Source organism: Coturnix japonica, chromosome 5 (assembly GCF_054131305.1).
Source record: "Coturnix japonica strain WE chromosome 5, WE-NBRP24, whole genome shotgun sequence".
NCBI lineage: Eukaryota > Metazoa > Chordata > Aves > Galliformes > Phasianidae > Coturnix > Coturnix japonica.
In genome coordinates this window covers 47,554,921-47,572,259 of record NC_140667.1, presented here as the reverse complement: position 1 = coordinate 47,572,259, position 17,339 = coordinate 47,554,921, and the positions used below count along the sequence as shown (strand labels likewise).

General features: G+C 45.8%; 1 protein-coding gene across 2 annotated transcripts in view; it reads right to left on the bottom strand.

The window, feature by feature from the left end:
* Positions 1-17,339, bottom strand: part of RCOR1 (REST corepressor 1) — a 75,252-nt gene that overhangs the window by 26,627 nt on the left and 31,286 nt on the right. For both annotated transcript variants that reach the window (XR_014946794.1, XM_015865601.2), the window contains exon 3: positions 12,512-12,595. Coding sequence is in view for 1 of the 2 variants with exons in the window: in XM_015865601.2 (XP_015721087.2) it covers positions 12,512-12,595 (84 nt within the window). In the remaining variant the exon portion in view is untranslated. The remainder of the gene's footprint in view (positions 1-12,511; positions 12,596-17,339) is intronic.

Sequence of the window (17,339 nt, the reverse complement as noted above, 5' to 3'; positions counted from 1 at the left end):
TTACTGTGGTACACAGGCAGGCAATGAGCCGATTTAGCCCATTTTGCTTGTCATTTCTCAGCTAATCGCGGGCTCATTCACTTTGACGCTTGCACCATCTGAGATGTCTGACAGTCTCTTGAGCAATCCCTCTGATTACTCCTCTTTACCATCCCCCTACACAAGAAGTGAACAAGAAAGAGCAGGGCACCAACTGAGTCACAGGATCCCTTTAGTCTCTCATACCAGTAGAGCCTGGAATTGCCACAAGCTTAATGCTTCACATGCCACGCTAGATAAATAAGTGCTCTCTTCCATCTCTGTCTTCCCAATGCACTTCCAGCAAGCCCAGGGCAGCAGGCACGTGAAATTCTGCTCCACTGCATTTCAGTGGCATTCAGTCATGCTCAGCGTGCAACACACCAATCTGTTTAGACACCAGAGCTCAGGGCCAAAGGAGCCTGGAGCAGATCCCTGCTTGCACCAGAAGAGACGGCATGCCAGCATGGCTCTTAGCTGCTTTCCAGAGGAGCAAGAGCAGCAGTGCAATCTTGTCCCATGCTCCCCAGCATCAGCTATGCTGCCACAAGCTCTTCTACCAGCAAAACTTTATCCAAACTGAGGATTATCCAAACTCCCATCCAACCCATTTCTCAATTCTGAGAAGATATTCATGCACAGACCAGGCCACAAAGACAACATTTGGATAGAGACAGTCGTGCGACACAGGAAATGCACTGCTCCTGTGCAGGCTCTTGTTGCTACTAGAAACCAGATGAGGGGAGAAGGATAGAGAAGAGAGTAATAAACTGGTATTTCTTTACCAGTTTGGCTGCATTGCTTCTCTTATACACATTTTAGCAGTGCAGACATGAGCAGGACACCCCCGCCCATCCCATAGCAAGCACTAATGCAGAGAGCTCCTTCCTACAGCTGTGCTCAGGAGGGCAAGAGTAGCACAAAAGGTGGGACACAATGGGAACACAGAGCTTTGCATGCAGCATCACAGCACAGTGCTTGGATGCTTAAAAAATCCCCTCTTCCCAGCACAAGAAGGGAGACGACCAAAAATAAGACGACTAAAGATCCTGAGTGTAGCATTAATACATGGAAGGGAGATGTAAGGGAATGTGAAAAGAAGCAAAGAAAGATGCTTCCCCTCTGCCATGTAGAAAGAGAAGAGCGTGTGACTGAAACAGTGCCCTCAGCCCCCTGAATGCTGTGATTATTTCTAGCTGATACTCTCACACAGCCTTTTTTTCCCCACTAACCACCTTCTTACAAGAATCTTTCACTAGAGGCAAAAGAAAGGGGCCGCTCCTGGCTGACATGAGCAAACAACTGCATTGCTGATTTTCAGTCCTGCATCCTAGAGCGCTGAATTCAGAGATGTAAAACAAGAGCATTAATTTCAGGGTGGGAGAACTCCGAGAAAAGAAATGCCTGAAAGCGATGACTTCCCTCATCACCATTTCATCAGATGAAGCAATCACACCAAGATTGCTTTGGGTCCTTTGGGAGAACTCTCCCTCCTCGTGCCCCACACCCAATTTGGTTTTTAAAGACCCCACAAGCATCACACCATGTTCAGTGGACTCAGTGACCCCAAACAGTGTTTGCAGCAGAAGCAGTAGAGCTAAAGCCCACAGAACGCAACAGGAATGCAGAGGTAGAGCTGTTGCTGCAACCTCAGTTCACCCCTATTACTGGGGTACTGCAGGAGCTCTGAACACTTTGCATATTACGTGATGCAATACCCTGACGGAACGGGGTGAAATAAGGACAAAAGCCTTCACAGCCTCAGTAATGTGCTTCACGGGGTTTGATCAATGCTGAAACCTGTGAGGAATTTCGGATGTGGCTGTACATCTGCCCCTCTTCTCCGTCTCCATTCAGAGCAGAAAAAAAAAGTCAAGACCCAGTATAAATCAGTGTTATATAAGGGAAATAAGGAGCACGGATTAGACATATACATGCAAAATTGTTTCAAATTTCAAAACACAGTTATGACAGCACACAAACAACTAACCACAGTTACTACCTCGGCTCTAACAGCCGCAGCTGCATTGCTGTCTCATGACTTCGGTGGAACACTCCTGCCATCTCGTGGCCACAGCGCAGGGAGAAAGGCACAAAAAAGCGAGGAATTCAGCCAAGAGCCTCACTGAAGTGAGCTGCAACAGGAGGCAGCAGGGAGCAGGCAGAGATCAAAGCAAAGATGGGCTTGACCGCTTTCCTGGGCAGAATCACTTAACAAAAGCAAACAAAACCCATCTACTTTAAAAAGCTCGTATGCCTCAGAAAACCTGCTTCATCTTCTTGGCAAGACAAAGTGTGTCACAGGCAGGAGAGGGGAGCCAGCACAGAGCCATGTTGTTGTCCCTCGCCTCCTCCTAGACTGGCTTTAGGAATACAGAGCACCAGTGACTGTGACACAAAGGCTGCTTACACACTTAATGCAAAGGTGTGCAAGGAATTGTGCTGAAGATAGAACTGAGCTAAGGCCTGTGTGCCAAGAGACTGCTGCGACCTCAAGGCAAGGAAAAACAGACCCTGCCAGAGCAGGAACAAGATGAAATACCCTGCAGCAGGGCACAGTACTGAGCCAAGGGACTGCATAGCAGGCTTTACACTCCAACCCTCCTTAGCTCCCCATAGCTCAGATTTCACTTGTACATCACAGCCACCCCAGCCACCTCATCCCACCTGGGAGCACAGACATCTGCCTCAGTCTCCAGGGAACTGGGCTGGGAACATGATCCACACAAAAAATAACCAGTTCCTGCTGTGCTAGCACTCTAACCCAAGCTGCAGTGAAGTCATACAAGCCCTGAGTAGTGTTAGTCAAAGATAGTGAGATGCCCTCATGAGTAGATGGTGTTAGAAGAGACAATCCTACACGCTGCCAACTGGGCAAGCTTTCCCCCTTATTTGACTTCAGCAAGCCATGTAGGTGTGTTTCTGTGCTAGCCTATTTCCCATCTTTTTTTTTTCCCATTCTTGATCCCTCTCCTTGCATGGCCAGCACATCAGGAGAAGCCCAGAGCTGAAGCTCTAGTGATGGCTAAGGACCTCACTCACCTGCCTTTCGGCTCTGCTGCATCAGCAAGAAGGCTGTACTGAAATCCAGCACACTGCATCTTGTCAGAACTATTTCAAGCTATTTACCAGGAAAGGCCTTTTGCTAACACGCATTTTTCTTTTAAAGCTTTTACTGATACAGGTTTGTTCCTAAAGTTGCCCCCTCAGTTGAGGGGTAAGGAAAGCTCAGCTGCTGCTTTTGATACAGATACACTTGTGTGTGATGGCGGAGGAGGGTGTTAATGAGGACAACCATAAAGAAGGAAAGCCAGCCAGCTATATACACTTACCTCCCTTGCTCTCTAACACTGCTACCGCTCTGCCTCAAAGGTCATGATAAGGACACACATGGAGGACTCTTCTTGCATATGCAACACATTTCAGCTAGAAATTGTCTCTGTTCTGGCAGCAAGTGCTGCTGTACTGGAGGAACAGCACACTTTCTGTACCTGCAGAGTCCCCCAGGTGCCTCCATACATACCACCAAAGGGTGAGGAAGATCTGACAGCCAAGAGGAAACGGTACCCTTGGGACTCAGCAAAGAATAGGCAGAGTCGCATCAAATCACTTTGGGAACATAATCCATGATAAGCATATGGGATCAAAGCAAGGTTTGTTCATTCAGCAGTGCAAATTTGGTCCTAAATCAGACAGAGGCACTTGATTTTATTAAGCATAATTAACTAGAGCACATGGTATTGGATTTGGAGCCACGTAAGAACACAAACTACTACACAGTACCTGCTGGAAGGAAGGGAACACTCCATCCCATGTATGACCTTCCAAGACACAGGTAAGAAATTAACAGACAGAATAATCGAATGGGGCACGTGCCTGAACAACAAAGCAAGTTTACAGAACAGCTCTCTGCATTATTCAATACAGTGCTCTCAATTCAGTACGAAGAGCCCTAAAGCCAGATTTATTCTGCTGTCAAACCATGTCTTGAGGTAACTCTATGGGAAGACTATACAGTCACAGATTATATACTTGAAGGCAGGAGCACGCCCATGCAATGCAAGTAACGTAATCAATACGCTTGTGACAATAGGTGGAAGATTAAAAAAAAATATATACATTTGATCAGATGGTTCAATGCAAGAGACATTAATGCAGATTAGAAGACTCGTTCATCAAGATTTTATTATGTAAATTACTCATTTTTGCACTCCTAAATAACAGCCAATCCAGTTCATCATTTCCAAAAGCCACAGATTCATTTACTTTGGGAAAAAATGAAGTGTGTCACACAGTAATGACAGAGTCAGAATGGGAAGCCATAGGTTCAGACTACCAGCTGTTTCATGTAAGGTTCATCCTTGGTCTCATACCTAGGAACATTCTCCAGTTCTTTACATCCAGAGTCATTCTGCATACACTGAAGTTTGTGGTCTGCAAAATGGCTGGGTATTATTGTTTTGTATTACACCAAACAACAAAACACCATGAAAACCATTTTCTGAATGAGTGAGTAAAGTAACTCATGACAGAAACAGCCTCATACACACACACACAAAAAAAACAAACAAACAAACAAACAAAAAAAACCCAAAACCATAAATACACTGAGCACTCACTCTGGCTCAGCAGGGACTACTAAAAGGACTGATCAAGCAGCCCGCTGTCATCCAGTCTCAGAAGCCACCAACAAATACCTGGACTCAAAGCCCCCTGAATAGGGCAAACCCTTTCACAAGGTCCATTTCCCACACTCAACAAGATTTTGAGAGCTCTTGCCTAAAATCAGAACCGTTACATCCTCTATTGTAGGAGGAATAAAAACTCATAAAAAAGAACACTGTATCAGAGCCAAGCTTTCCAAAAAGCATGGGCAATTCCACTATGCCACAGCCCAGGGTTTTCGTGCAGCATGAGGGCACACACACAGAAGGGGTGTGCGGGAGCAGAATAGCCATTATTACAGCTCATTATTATTGCTACTGATAATAAAACCTGTCACAAGAGAGTAGAAGCCATGCTGACCCCCTTTATAATGCATACAAAGGCAAAGGAAACGGAATAATTTGTCCCTTAGCCACTTCCCTAAGGAATGTCACTTAGTTGGATAGGACACATCAGGCAAGACAGCAGACAGCAAGATGAAGAGTCAGAGCCATGCTGAGGAGCTGCCCATGGCTGCTAGAAGCAGGAATTTGTGGTCATCCACCCCCAGTTTGCTGCAGCTGGAAGAGGAGATGCCTCTGCTCCTGGATGGCAAGAGGTTTAGTCACAAAGGCAAAGCTTATCATTGTAGTTTTTCCTTGCTGCTGGCCCCCTTCATTCCCAAGCCCAGATAGAGGAGAAAGAAGGGTCTGGAGCAGATGACAGTTCTCAGACACCCAGAAGGCCTCTCTGCACTTGAGCGAACATAAAGTTGAGAAATGAGATCAAAAAAGATAGGGACTAAGTGAAAGCAGCTTGATGTTGGATGAAAACTAACCCTTCAGTTGTAGCTTCTGAAGTATTGCTGAGAACTCCTAGATTTACAGCTCAGAACTCATTTTCAGATGTTTGGAGCTGGCCCCTCCTGAGAAGACAAGCATCTTCTCACAACAGCACTCTCTGCACTACTGCATCTGGATGCTGAGAACCAAAACTTACTTCTCAGACTTTCCTGAAAGGCTCTATTATCCCCTGGGTGCCAGAAAGTTAGAGGGGAGCAGAACAACAGAGACAAGACAAACTCAGCTCACAGAGTACTGCATAGCTTATAGGGAATGACTTATCCCAAGGGTGGCTGTGCCTCTGACCTCCAGCTGTCTGCCCCCATCAATCTACTGAGCATTTCTGCTCCTCCTTGCTGCAAGAACAGGTCAGCTGCTTCACCATGGAACATGGCAGGCCAAGAACGAAGACAACGAACAACAGAATTCCTGGTACCTTACTCCCAGACAACAGGAGAGCATAAGAAATAAGACAGGCAAAGATTAAAAACAACATCTCTACATGAGATCAGAAGTTGCATTTGGACAATCATTCAGACTGTCCTACCACAAACAGGCTGGCACTCAGGAACCATAAACAGTCAATACATCAAATCCTATACTTGTTTGTTTTTTAGCTCCACTCTCAACAGGTTTAAAACCAATGAGTCTCACAAGTGTTTTTATCCTGTCCAGTAAGTCCTTACAGAAAGATAGTAGGCTTACACACAGTCTGATCCTGGACAAGTAGCCTGGAAACCAAAGTACATTGTATTGATGGGTATTAAGGTACTAAAAAAGTATATGAAATTAAGTCAGTTTAGAAAAAGCCAGCCTACAGATCCACATTACACATGCTGACACAAGGGTTACATACAATGTCCTCTCTTCAAGGCCAATGTTAAAAACCTACAATAAGCCAACTAATTAACTAAGAGATCCTGAACTATCAATGGTAGGTGGTCAACTCCTTTAACCTGACTTACAAGCCCAGTCCTTCCCTAGGAGTCATACACATCGTTTCTGATACTTGCAGTGCTAGAAAATTCATGGCTACCTCTACCATTGCATGTATGTGCATGAGAAGCACATGATCTGAAAATAACTTGAATATAGAGAGTTAAAAAAGAGTATGGGAAAATAATTAGCAGGAGCAGTTCCTAGTTAAAACAAATAATGCTACAGCATAGGCATTCCTGTGAGGGAAGTTCTGGCACACACCCTCTGCCTCCTGAGCCAGCACCTCCGTAAAAGCCATGCTCAGCAGTACTAACTCATCACAGCCAACTTAAGGCCACGACTTCCTCAATGAAGGACATACATAAGAGCTCCTCCTTCCTGCACACAGCGCCCAGCATATCCCCACATGCACTCACTGGTGCTTTTGCTGACTAACCCACTCTAGGACTGAAAAAAGAACAAAAGCTACCCTTCAGATGCTGACCTTTCTTATTCTTCCCTGAAAGCTACAATAAGAGAGGTCAGAAAGAAGCCTCTGAAACCCTCAGAGCCTGCCATTCCCACTGAAGCCAGCAAGGCAGGGGCATGCTCAGCCTGCTCCAGGGCTGTGCCAGAGCAGCAGGATGTAGCTGCAGCCTGCCAGTTCTCGTCCTACTGGCCCTACAGCTTGCACAGCACCTATCAGACTGGCTAGGACTGCTCTCAAACGGCAACTCAGCTCAAGGCTTGCTGCCAGGGTGACTCTTAACACTGCCATCATCACTCCATTACATCCACATCATCTCACCTCCAAACTTCTCTTGTAAAAACGCCCCTTCCTAGTGCCAGCCCTGCTTCAATCCCTGCAGTAGCGACAGTAGTGGCAGCTGGCACCTCCAAACTGGGTCATCTCTGCACGTTCAGAGGCCTGTTTCATACTGCAGTGAGAATGAGGAACAAGTGGCAGGAGAGAACAAGGCACATGAGGAAACTGGGGACTGCCAGCCCTCCCAGCACAGCAGCACAAAATTCCTCCAGAACTGCACAGCTACCATAGACAAGGCATCACAAGGCATCCTGCTCCTGGATACTCATAAGCACAATCTCTTCCTGAGGGATTTTTTTTTTCCTGAGGGGCTGTTTTATTATTATATATATTTCTAAGCAAATCCACCATACCTTGGATGACACACACAAACTAGATTGCTTCCCCAGCTTTAATACAAGCCACTATGAAAGAGTTAAAAGCTTCATCTTCATTTAAATATGCATCCAGGATCCAGAAACAACAACCTGCAGCAAGAATGATGAAAGAGCCGGGCTCGGAGACTTCCACACAGCACTGCAACAGCAACGAGAGCACAGCACTCAATGAACAAAGGAGAACTGCAGCAAAGTTTGAGGCAGCCCAGCCATTTCTGGGAGACACCCACAGCCTTTGAAGCCTGGTATCTTTTCTGCTGTTTGTAATATTGCTACTTCAAGCATTACCCATTGCTTCAGCTAACATGAAATACTGTATCCCTTCATCTTCTGAGCATTTGTCTAAGCACAGCAACTGCAGCTGCTGGTAGAAGTGGCCATGACTGCATTATTTCTACAGCTACACTCAAGTAGAATCTTAAATTAAACAGCAGTTATCTCATTTCTGGATTCATGGAGTTGTATTTTTCAGTTACTGTATTTGCATCCAAGCTTCACAGCTGCCAGGTTTGCTGCAGAATATGAAATTTGGATTAGGGATAAACACAAACCCAATTCTGCTCTTCCATTAATCCTTTTTGCTGTCACTGGGACAGCCAAAGTGTTATTTCTAGAGAAGGAGGACAGAAAGATAGAAAGATCAGAAGTGATGCATTGGCTGCATTTGGTTTTCTTTGTTTGGTTTTTCTTTTCTTTTTTGCTCTCTTTGCTTTGGTTGGGTTTTTTGAGGGCTCATCTCTATTTCAAGGATGCTGTTTGCAGCATGTTGGAGAGAAGGGACTTAGAGCAGCTGACATACATCTGACTGCATCCTCCCCTCTCTTGCTGCTGCATGGAGCATGGGTTGGAATGGTTCTCGGGTATCTCTGAAGCAATAATCCCTTCCATTTCAAACACATCCTGCTAAATAGAGGCTTCATTTTTTAGAAGTGATTTTATGACCTCTTTTCCCAGTCTAGTCTTTCCCATTTGGGGCTTTCCACTCACATTTATTTAGTCCTAGAAACCCTATACCCCAAGAAAATGAGAAGTGATGATAATTGCTTATAGCATCATATGCCCACGCAGAATTTAGAAGCCAAGATAAGTGAGCCTAGGGTGAGAGGGTCCATCCACACAGAAGCCCTTCTTAAAACAACCTGCTCAGTTACATGCTGAAAACAGGAACCCTGCACACACTGTGTCAAGTCCTTTCAAAGGCACACTCAGCAACGTGAGAAGACACGCATTTTATACTGTCAGTCATTTTAGGTTAGAAAATTCAGACAAAGAATTTTCAAGCTAATGTAACATCTCCTTAAAAAAGAAATGGAAGCATAACCCTAGCCTGTTCTATGCAAAGATAAGCCCACAAACTACAGAGATACTCTCTAGTCACTTGAAGGCAACCAGCTCTCAGAAAATTTTGGGACTGATGTTGTATTAGGCAGCACACCCAGGTACAGCTACCAGAACTCTCTCATCCCAAGGAGGGCAGCAGGCACAATAACACCCTGCACATGCTCCAGACTTGGATGGGACACAGGACTGAGCTCATAGCTTCAGGGTGGAGCACCACTGCCCTACACCCCCCAACCCCACAACTCCAACCATCACGAGTGGGTGGCACTTCAGTCCAAACCTTGCCCAAACGCACCCCACAGGGTTAACATCCTCAGTAACCATAGCAACCAGCACTCCATCAGAGCCTCAGCTGGCACGCTGCTGCTTTCCCAGGATTCTTTTTTGCAGCACATTTTAGAACCTTCCCCCCCCGCCCCCCAATGAGGATGTTAGAGCATTCACTGCTTCCTGCAACTCCAGCATTCCTCTGACCCTACACCCCCCAGGCTCACCCACCTTCCCTCCCCCCAGGGAAAAGGGGGGCTGTCTACAGCCTACTCAGACCCCCAGTGTGGGCACAGCATACAGCTGGCAGCCAGTAGCAATCTGGCAGGAGGAGATGCCACAGAGTAACAGGACTGGAGAGCCACCAGGTCAGACAGAGGGGCCAGCTGCCATGACCTGCCCTCCTGTGGGTATCAGGGACAGTGCCTGTCTCTTCACTAACACCCCAGCAGCAGTAAGTCCACTGGTCACACCCACCTGAACACCCCCATACCTGGTAAAGGGAAGAACCCAAAACTTAACAGCTACAGGCACACACATTCCATCAGAGCAGGCAAACCACTTTCAAAACTGAGTTTATCTCAAGCTAAACAATACATCTTTCTCCTCCTGCAGTTCACCTTTGAACTACAGACTCATGAAGGAAATCATCGCCTCCCATTCTCCTGCCTGGTTTCCATTCCTTCCTCCTGGGCAGCTGCAGAGTGCCAGCACTTACTTATTTCTAAACCAACCCAATGTCATTTTTATGTTCCACCCATTGGAGTACTTGGCATAGAGACAGACACTGCTGCTTTATAAATAGCTTCATGCTGGCCCATCTCTATCCTGCACAGTTTCCACAGCATCATTACGATGCATTTCTCACCACCTCCCTCTCCTTCCTCATTGCCCACGTGCCACGCAGACAGCAGATGCCCACCTTCCACCTCACTGTTCCTGCTCCTCAGTGTCACCTCGCACATCTCTTTGTGCCCTTCCCTGCCCTCCCCAGCAGTTGTCCTCAGCTGCACCAAGTCTTCAGGAGTGTCACTGAGAGCAACCTTTGTTGGAAGTGGGACACCAGCCACAGGACGTGGGGTACTTGGAGCACAGCTGGAAGGGGGGTGGTTATTTTAAGGCCAATGTTCAGACCCTGCACAATGACCTTTCTTGAAAGCAGACTTCTCACTTCAGGCTAACTTTGTGAACTCACCAGTGCTGGCAACTACCAGGCAAATGATCCCTCAAATGCAAAAGCCTGGCAGTAGACACAGAGCTTTCAGGCTAATATGGGGCAAGGGAGAAAGTGATTTGTACCAGGATTAGTGAGTGGTTAACAAGGCACATGATACAAAAAAAGCTAAGCAGTCAATGTGCCAACATGTTATTTGCTGGAAGGGTGCAGACAGAAATCTTTGTTGAGGAGATTTTTTTCTTGTTGTTTTGTGGTTTTTGGTTTTGGGGTGGGGGATTGTGGGAGTTGTTTGTCTAAAATCTTCCCCACCATATCCATTATTTCACAGCATCCAGGCAACAGGTTGTTCCAGTGTAATTACAAAACTGCTTTAGTATGTAAGGCACGTGGGACCACAGCAAGTTTTAACTGACTGTACAAAGCTGGAGCAGACACTCACCTGGCTGACACACAAACATCCACCTTCACATGCAGCCCCAGCCACACAAACAGAGAAAAGTCCTGTGACTCCTACAGAGTTTACCACAAAAACAGGCACAGGATGGATCAAAGGTTTTGGAGAACAAATGGAACAAGTAGATACAGGTAACAACACGTTGCTGATTGGAAATGTTTATTCTTCCACACTTCAGCCTGAACACATGTTAAGAACAGATGTGCTAGCTGGGATGCACAGCAGTTAAAGCTCAAGTCATATTTTTAATTGTTTCTTAGGTTTGTGATATCTCAGCTGATACTCCCATACTTCTGTGTCACAGATCACTTTTCTCAATTCCATGCATCATTATTTTACTTCCACCTCCACTCTGTCTCCAAAAAACCCATTTCCTATCAGACAGAAATTGAATGTTCCCAAGCACAACTGAGATTCACAAGACTCTCAGACTTGAGAGGCAGCTACAGAAATCCTCTGTCACAGATGACCCATGCAGTCTTTCCTTCTGGTGAAGGCAAAAGTGTTTTACTAGAAACCTCTGAAAAGGTATATAATAACCATACGTAACTGTCAAGTCTATCCCACTTCTCATCAGTCTTACTTAGTTCAGCATCCAATAGCCAGCAGGGAGCAGACAAGACACCCACTGGAAAGGGAGAAGGCAGACATCATCTTTGCAAAGCCCTTTTCATCTTCAGATCACAGTATAATCCTTTTATAATTTAAGGGGCAACTTCCTCAGCAAACCAAATGCACCAGGGCAGACCTCAGTGACTGCCTGGCACAATTTAAGTGCAGTCCCTGCTGCTTTAATTAGCAAAAGCCCTATAAACATGCTGTGATGGATCTTGGTTCTTGGATTTAGGGAAAAAACAGTGATCAGTTTCATACTGTCACCACAAACAACTGCAGAAGGCAGGCATGTAAAGATTCTTATTCTTGGTCTTAGAGTCAGAAAGCTAAAAAGGTATAAGCATAAAATCAAAAATAGCTCCTTTCATCTGCCTCCTCAGGTTTAGTTACTCTATTCGAACAGCAGCCCTTTAATCAAGAGAGTTCTGCTTGTTCATGAGGAGAGCTGTGGCTCGACAAGCCTTTCAAGCACTAGTTCTGCCATCTGGCAACAGCACTGAGACCTGTTCCCAGACACACACACACACAGCTGATAATTGCCCTCACGTGGAATTCCAAGGCACTGCAATTGTTCTGGCATTTAAACCTCCATGAGCTCCAGATGTGAATTTTGTGTCTTTATCAGAGAAAGGGACAACAAATCACCAGAGATTTCTGCCACCCCCCACCTCCTAAATACCTTTCATTTAGCTCTCAGCAGTTATTCATCATCTTCTACAGCACCAGAAGCAAACAAGAATATCGTGTAGGCCTACAGATAAGCATCTTGAATTCATACGAAGGAAGAAAGTGTCACATTCCTCCTGCTTCCCCCACTTCCATGGATTCAACAAACTGAGCAGCTGCCCAGTGGGGAACAAAGTTCTTTTCAGGACTGCTTTGCAGGCTTTTCTTTTTTCCAATGCTCAAATTAATTTCAAAGCATAATGAAAATGTCACAGTCATAACCTCTGTATTGAAAGTGGCAACTTCATATTCTTTAAGTTATAAGTTTAAGAAAAAGAAGAGAAAGTAGAATTTGAAGAGACTTACATTTTGCTTCAGAGAGATTCTGATTAGGCGACCAGACCAGCATGCCGAGGTTCTCCCTCTCCTGACTTCGTCGGGCGAGTTTGGCTTCAGAGAAAAAGAGATACAAACCACGTTATAAAGTCATTTCAGATGCAAAATGGATACTAAAGCAACTTACCACACATCTGCAGCTTTCAATCGAGCTACGAAACACATCTGTGCAGTCAAAAACCCTATCTTCCCAGTTAGACCTGAGGCTTTTCCTCGTGTTTCTTTTCTTTCCAATGCATCACTCCCTATATAACATGACAGCACAAACTCGCTCTTTCACGCACTGCACTAAGCAGCACACATTAGACCTAAATTAAAAGTTAATTAATGTTTCTCTTCCGGCATACTTGATTATTTTTCTTCCAGCCATCGCTAAATGAAAAGGGAGGAGCAGTGCTCAGGCTGCAGGCCCCAAGCCTTCATGTCATTTAGATAACACTTCAGTATGTGTGCACATGAACCTCCCAGATTTCAATTCTGAGAACCTCCTCCCTGTCCCCAAAGCCCTCCTATGGCTCCATCCTCACATCAGCCCTTCTGCTCAGCCAGTTCAGAGAAGCTTTGGTGCATCACACTTGTGAGAAGCAGCCTGGTGTCAGCCAACTTTGCACCGGCTGAGAGCAAGAGCACCAGAACGTCTTAAGCAAAGAACCACAGCTGCATGTACTTAGGAAGAAAGCAACCTCAAGTTAAAGGTTAAGTTTCAACAGCATGTTCTCATGAAGCTACTGTTCTTGGGTGCTGAGCAATCAGAAGAGGAGGAGGAGAGAAGGAAACTTGCCCTGTGAGTCAGCAGCACAGCCAGCTCAGCCACCCGCCCCGGCCCAGAGCAACCGGCAGCTCCTGTTGGGTGCCCACAGCACTCCTGCTACTGCAGAGCTCCACGTCACACTGCAGCTTTATGCAACATTTCAACACAGCGCTATATTCTTTGCACCACCATTTGGTAATACATGGAAAAACAATATGTCAGAATACTAGCGACGTGGAAGATGCAGTGCCAGGGCCCTGACATCTCATCACGCCATGAAATCAGAGCACTATCTGCTCCTCCATCTCCAGCGCACCAGCAGGAGCTCCTGACCACCTCAACAGGTCAGGAGGTTCAGCAGTTACAGTACCATGAATATTCATGGTCTGACTACTGTTAGATTCACAAAACTGTTTGAGTTGGAAGGGACTCTCACAGGACACCCAGTCCAACTCCCTGCAATAAACAGGGACACCCATAGCTCCATCAGGTGCTCAGAGCCCCAACCAGACTGACCTTGGCTGTCTGCAGGGATGGAGCACCCACCACCTCTCTGGGCAACTTGTTCTCAACACCAAATCCGCTCAGCTAAGAACATGCAGGATTAGATGACAAGAATAGTTCAACATCAAGTTTAAAGCAAATATAACACGTACTGGAAGAGGAAAGACCAGTAACATACTAACAAGGAACTAAAATTTTACTTTGAATTACCCAGACATCATCCTACCTTATTTCTTAAGCCTTGCCAGAAAATAAAGTTTATTTTCACCACCATTTTCTCAGTTTTTGTAGCAAGCCTGGCAGTAGATACAGAACTTTTATACCACTTTTTTTTCTTTTATGCTATTTTTTTCAATCCACGGATAGCAACTGCACACACAAGGTATTTTGTACACAGTATGTGTGCTTTACTATCTATGCTAGGCAGAAAACCAGGAGTGAGAAATACAAAAACAGCCTCGGTGGAATGCATCCACACATTGAACACAAAAGGTGTCTGAGTTTAAAACTACACAGCTTGAACTTTACAAAAGGTCTTGCAACTTTTAGGATTAAATTTTACTTTTTCCTCCATATCAAGTCCAGGCCAGGAATGCAAAGAAGGCAACCTTAAAAGCCTCTGCTTTATCAAATTCTGCTCCTCACTCTCCCTACATCACAATCTGTCCTGCTATTTAGTTCAGTGAAGGGTTTGAAATGTGGAGAGGAAAGCAGGCTTTCTCCTCACTTTGTATCACACTGAAAAGCACTTTCATATCCCCTAAAAATACCTACAGAAACCAGTAGGGTCTCTTAAAGTCAAACCCTTCCAGTCCCAACTCAGCTTTCCACATCCACAACCCATCCCCAGAGTTGCAGAAACCCCCCACCATCACAGACTATCCTGAGCTGGAAGGGATCCACGGGATCAAGTCCAAGAGGGGGCACCGTGCAGCTCTCAGGATCCCCTCCTGAGAGGGACAAAGCACGAGGAGCACAAACATGAGGGAATTCCTTTTCCCATCCCTTCTTCTACACAAAGGGTGAATTCAAACCTACACTTTAGCTGCAAAACCGAAAAGGTAAACACATGTGATCCGTTATATATTTTACATAAAAATAGTCACTTAAGACAGGCAAGGTTTACTCTATTATGATAACAATTAAGGATCACTTTGCTTTGCAAGTGCAGTTACAGCTGGGCAATCTGCATTTAAGGAAGCTGTACACTGGCAGACAAGACCACCCGACATTTCAGTTAATTCTGCTCTTTCATCCACACTACTCACCTCAGAGAACAAGGCATGAGGCCTGTTCTAAACAGTACCTCCTTAGCTTTGTTTCAGGGCCAAACTTCACAAGGGACTTGAGTTCTCACTGCCTTCACCAAGCAGAGATGGGCAGCCCAGCTCCTCTGATCAGGCACAGGATCATGGCTCTTTTCAATAGCCATCCCCATCCCTCTTCCTTCATCCCCAAAACATACCCCTGCCCTGTATCCTTAGGGGCACATACAAGTCTATCAAAGACTGTACAAAGAAATAAAAGATGGCCAAATCCAGGTTAAAGCTCTTCCTGTGAAGAAAAGGTTATTTTTAAAGTCAGTCCTGTTTACAGATCTGGTTAACAGCACAAGTCCACAAACAGCTCAAGCAGTACAAGGGGAAAAAATGAGGCATGACAAGCTGCCCATAAGCCAACATTATCCTAAAAGCAGCAGTGTTTTTTTTTCCTTTTTTGAGCTGGGAGAACACATCTAAGCAGCGTGCAGCTGACCACAGTGCATTTGCAAAGCAGAGAGCCAACGCTGCTCTTTGAGTTACCATTCCTCTGCTTGTAAGCTGTTGTTCCCTAATCCCAGGAGCAGCTACAGTTCTTCTCAAGCTTTTGGAAACCTGTTGCAACAATTTCCACAAAGAAGGGAAGAAAAAAAAAAAGCTACAAAAAGAACAGGAACCACAAGAGGGAGGTTTCATTCAGCAGCATCAGTCAGACTCCAAGAGGCGTTAGGTTGATTTAAAACAAAATATGTCTCATCTCTGAGTCTTTAAAGCATCTTTCCCCTGCTGTGAAGGTTGCTGCAAGGGACAGCCTTGCTCACAAGCATGTCTGCTCAATCTGCATTCAGATACAGACACGTCATCCCCACTCTCCCACCAGCACCCAAACACAGTTTAAAGCCTCAGAGGTAAGCCTAGCTCAGACCCCACGTGATAGATCCCAGCTCAGTAACCAGGTAGAAAACAAAAAGGAAAGTGTCAATACAAAAGGGACTCTAAAAGCCCTCCCCTTCCTCCTCAAGCCACACACTGCACTGCATTCACTCCAAGGAGGAAGCAGAACTTCTGTCCTGCCAGGACCCTCTGAAGAAACAGAGCAGAAATGTGGAGATACTTACAAGTAACTCCCGGTCACTGAGTTCAAAACATCCTTGCAAATTCCATGATATGTGTATCAATTCATCCCTGATGCCTGGAACTGCTCCTCAGACCAAGGAGCACAGCCTTCAGCCCCGCAATCCCTGAGTAACACCCACAACCTCACCAGCAGCCTGACATACATGTATCCGTGTGTCATAAAGGGCTTCCTGCATATGTTGTAAATTCTTATTTCTTCCATGCAAACTTAAATTGTGTTAGTGCTAAAATTAAGACTGTATGAATAAGCTGAACATGCTGCTCAGTTTGTCATCATGAATACACCCATGTTAACATGAAACCACAGATCTGTACTGGGGGTTTCTCCAGAGAGAGCAAGGACACAAGCCCTGCAGGCTCCTCAGCCACCATGCTGCTCCATATGCACAAACTCTGCCAACACAGCAGGACCACGAGCAAGAAGTGTGTTTCTCTCCCAGCCTGTAACAGGGTGTTGTGGTCAAGACTTCTTTTAGAGGAGGGAAATAGAGGTGTTCTCAAACAGAAACTACTAAAGGCCAGTACTACAGTGCTGAGCAGTGTCAGAGGTGTGAAGTCCCCCCTGCAGGTCACAGTGCCTTCCTCAGGGGGTTGGAACTAAACAAGGACATCTGTGGTTCCTTCCAACCTAACCAAAACCTCTTCCCAGTCCAAGTGAGCCATAAAGCAGCTGCAGTCATCAGCCCAGAAAGAAGGCTGCAGATCACCACTCCTCATCCCAGCCAGACCTCCATTCAGCAGAGTGAGCCAAGAACCTTGGAGCACCTGAGTCAGAAGGCCAAAGGGTAAAGGCAGTATCTATCAGCAGGAACCCATCCAACACTTTGGTGCTACTGCAGGAAGAGGGGCCCTGCCCAGCCAGCATCACCCTGCTCTCCTCACACATGCTTGCTTCCTCCTTTTGGCTCTGGCATTTATCCATTTGAGCCAAGCGGCTTCACTAAAACTAACCTGGCAAAATAAAAAGCAAACAGCATTCTCCCTGAGTTATTAAATCAAATCAGTTGGCTGTGAGATCAAACAAACAGCGCAGCGGGTGCACAGGGAGCAGCAGGCTCACATGGGAGGCTCTGCCTTCATGTAGAACTTCATCCCACTGCCACAAGCCATAGCTGGAACCTCTCTGGGCAGAAACAAATGAGGGAAC